Source organism: Solanum tuberosum, unplaced genomic scaffold (genome assembly GCF_000226075.1).
Source record: "Solanum tuberosum cultivar DM 1-3 516 R44 unplaced genomic scaffold, SolTub_3.0 scf00034, whole genome shotgun sequence".
Classification (NCBI taxonomy): domain Eukaryota; kingdom Viridiplantae; phylum Streptophyta; class Magnoliopsida; order Solanales; family Solanaceae; genus Solanum; species Solanum tuberosum.
This window is the reverse complement of record NW_006238962.1, coordinates 1187506-1191100: the sequence shown is the minus strand read 5'-3', so window position 1 is coordinate 1191100 and position 3595 is coordinate 1187506. Positions and strand designations below refer to the sequence as shown.

General features: G+C 38.5%; 2 protein-coding genes across 4 annotated transcripts in view; both read right to left on the bottom strand.

Annotated features, from left to right (window-relative positions):
- Positions 1 to 423: 423 nt before the first annotated feature.
- The window catches only part of LOC102605257 (uncharacterized), a 25873-nt gene continuing 22701 nt past the window's right edge, over positions 424 to 3595 (bottom strand). For 2 of the 3 annotated variants that reach the window (XM_015306595.1, XM_006342473.2), the window contains one exon: positions 424 to 2719. In XM_015306595.1, coding sequence (XP_015162081.1) covers positions 642 to 2719 — 2078 coding nt within the window. In that variant the 3' untranslated portion in view covers positions 424 to 641. Of the gene's footprint in view, positions 2720 to 3414; positions 3515 to 3595 lie in introns of those variants that run through there. The other variant, XM_006342472.2, reaches the window with a different exon arrangement.
- LOC102605823 (putative inactive disease susceptibility protein LOV1) overlaps positions 3429 to 3595 on the bottom strand; it is an 8571-nt gene continuing 8404 nt past the window's right edge. Inside the window, exon 4 of the mRNA XM_015306594.1 lies at positions 3429 to 3462. The gene's annotated coding sequence lies outside the window, so the exon portion shown is untranslated. The remainder of the gene's footprint in view (positions 3463 to 3595) is intronic.

The following is a 3595-nucleotide window of genomic DNA, read 5'->3' as shown; positions in this document are numbered from 1 at the left end:
TTTTTACCCCCTGAACTATTTAATAGTGTATTTTAAAGGTATATATGTGCTCACGTGGACACATTACTATTTATAATTTTGCATTATTTTTTATGTCCACGTGGACAAATATATATGTTTAAAATACGGTATTAAATAGTCTAGGGAGGTAATAGGTCCTCATGAAAGTTTAGTATCGCAACAACAAATTCAATCAAAGTTGAGGTATTTTTCAGACCCTTATCCCTTCTAAATATGAAAAAGGAATAACAATCTTAAAGAGAAATACATATAATAGAAATTGAATTTGAATATAACATATAAGCTGTAAACGAGATTATTAGTTAGTGGTTAACAATTTTCACTCTTGACATGTTACCAATTCTCAAAAAAAAAAAATCACTCCTGACTCCATCAATATTTCCATTTTATAACTCAAAACTATTATAGATAAAAAATTTATTAATCATAATAATAAAGAACAAACGTGCGATGTACGTTACCAGAAACTAGTTACAACAAGTACAGGTACATGCTAAAAGTTAACTTTGTTTTCTGAGCCTGTCTCTACTATAATATCATGATAAAAAACTTAAAACGATTAGAGAGAACACACATTTATTTACCTACTAAGTCTTGATCAGCACGAGAATCCGAGTTTATTACTTGACAATGAGCTTGGCCCTAGCATGACCTCTGTTTATCTGGAATTGCTCTGTGATGCCAAGATGTGCCATGAGAAGCCAGACATGAGTAAGAAGCTCTCCTCCTTTACGTAGTTGTTGAGCGTGATGGTTCCCTCTGCAATGTGTAGCAGCATAAGCAAGCATTTCCACCCATACTTCACTGATGATTTCCCATTTTCTCTGAGTACCCTTTTCTTTCAATGATTTGGCAAGTATGCACGCGTCAAACAACACGCTCTTGCTCCTATCCCCTTTCACTTTTGCAGGTCTAACTTCAGTATTCACTGTTAGCAACTTGCGACTAGCTATAGCTAAGTCTTTTCCGACTTTCCTCTCTGTAAAAAACTCTTTGGCTTCAGCACATGTATCTCTAAATCTGATCATCCCAAGTCCTATTGGCAGCATAAAGGGGCATACTACTAAAAGATACAACATATAATCTGATAACTGCTTGCTAATTTGCTTGGATTTGATGGAACGAGGAGTACTTCCATCATCAGTGTAATAGCATAGATCAGTAGCAATGTGCCAAATAAGGAAGCTTTGATCAAATTCTACCTCGGTAGACCAAACTAGGGAAGAACAGTCATTTTTGGTAAGTGCTTTAGTGCCTCTACTTGTGCATAAGACTGGATGATCAGGCTCGTTATCACTTTCTCCGGCAAACTTTTGGAAATGGTTAAAGATCAGCTCTTTTAACTCCGGGGTGACTAGTTCATCCTTCTTGTACTTGTGTTTTTCCAAGAGCTCATTGATTAGAAAGAGTTTTTGGAACCTGTAGCACCGGGGGGGCTTGAACTCAACACAGTAGCTCAACAAATTGTATTGGGGTGTGCAATTGGACCACCTCATTTTATTTGATCTTCGCAGACACAGCTTGTTGAGGAGGAACGACTGGTAAAACTTTCCGTCCTGTTTCCCTTTGCTCAGCCAATTCTTTGTCCAGTCTGAGTTCAGCAAAACGATCAATGCATATATTTCCAGGAGAAAGGCCACCACCAGCAGCAGGTAAGTGAGAATCAAGTCAAGTATGTGGTATTTCGATCTTTCCTTACATAAAGAAAATGAAATCAAGCTAAAAAAAATGCAAGAAAAAGTAACCACACGAAGAATGCAGCCTAGAGGAGTAAAAATGGCGGGTGCTTTGGTATAAAAGGAATCGTATGCAAATCCTAACTCTGCCTCAATCACATCAAAAGCTTCTTTTGGAGGAAGTTGCTTGAAGTAAAATCGACTGTTGTCTCTGTCCTGGAAGCTAAGGATGAGATCCACAAATAGACGTTTAAAAGTCTGGAACTGATCGAAAGCTTCAGATATCAGCAGCAATTTATCTTTACCAGTATCGTAAGAATGATCAATTGGAAGTGAGATTTCTTTAACCTCATCCGCCATCACGTAGAAGCCCTCAGCTTTCTTCAAAGTATATTCCTCCATGAATTTAGCATAATTTGGTCCAGGATCAGGGGATGTCAGCATTGCGTCCCTGAGATTCTCGATTTTTGCTGAACGGAGAGCACATGTCCGCTCAGAGAACTTGATAAGACCAGATATGAAGATGAATAAGCTTAGAAATGGAAGCCAAGAAGAGCCTGGCAAGGACACAAGCAAGATATAGAAGGTTAGTCCACTCTGGATTATCAGACCGACTAAATGCCTTAACCACAGCTCGTTATCCTCCAATGAATAAGCCGTGATAGTATCAGGACCGCCAAGATGCAGCAGCATAAATGGCGCCCAGAACGACATCAATTCATCCTTTAACTTGTCATCAACACTTGTTTGTTTGCATTTATCCAACGTATTCTGAGAGATGATACCTAATGCAACAATAGCAATCCAATCTGCTAGTAAGTAAGATGTCCATAGAGTCATTCTGATCCATAATTTCGCCACACGCTGCCTGTGTTTGCCAAAAAGAATAAGCACAATCTGAAGGATAAGGCTTCCTAGAATCAGCACTTCTAGTTCCCAATCTTTCCATGCTTTCTTCAAGCTGTCCGGAATAACTTCAATTAGCCTTCTTCTCTCAGCATTAACAAATATTACACTTGCAGCTGCCAAAACAAAGATAAAAATTAGAAAACTAAGTCAGAATATTGTAAGAACATGACACCCGAGCCTAACTCAACCCCAAAAGCTAGTTCATGAAGGGAACATTTCCCAAATCCATAGAAACAAACCATCAGCCCATTTCCCAATCTACATGGGACTCTAACCCACTTTAACACCCCCCCCCCCCACCCCTTCACGCCCAGACCCGACTAGACCATGCTCAATCGGAAATAGATCTGGCTCTGATATATCATGTAAAGTTATGACATCCGAGCCTAACTCAACCACAAAAACTAGCTCATGAGGGGGAGAGCTGCCTAAGTCCATATAAACAAAAAATCAGTTCATTCCCCAATCAATATGAGACTCTAATCCGCTCTAACAACTATAAGGTGGGATCTTCATAATATAAGGCACAATGAGTATGGAAAAGGGAAATAAATATAAAGCAAACCTATATCATTAGAAAAACCCCACTCTTACAAAACAACACGCTATCCTCCCATATATATAAAGCAACAATATTAACCATTAAACGTTCAATTTCACGAACCATAATTACTAAACATTCTCGAATGACTCTAACAACACACCTAGATTGAGTAGCAGACACTTAAAACTTTAAATTAACATTTTCAACACTGACTTTGAAACAAAATTAGATGAAGCAAGAACAATAAGCAGAAACAAACAGTACCTAGTAAAAGCATGGTTTATCAATAAATTGCTTCCCGGCAGCTGGTTACTGCAATGGATGAAAATGTTACTACTACTTATAATCACAGGTATTTGGAAAAGAAAGAAAGAAAAAGGAAACAACTTGGAAGTACCATTAGAAGACTTGTTGAGTCAACTTAGTGGGGGGGGGGGGGGGGGCG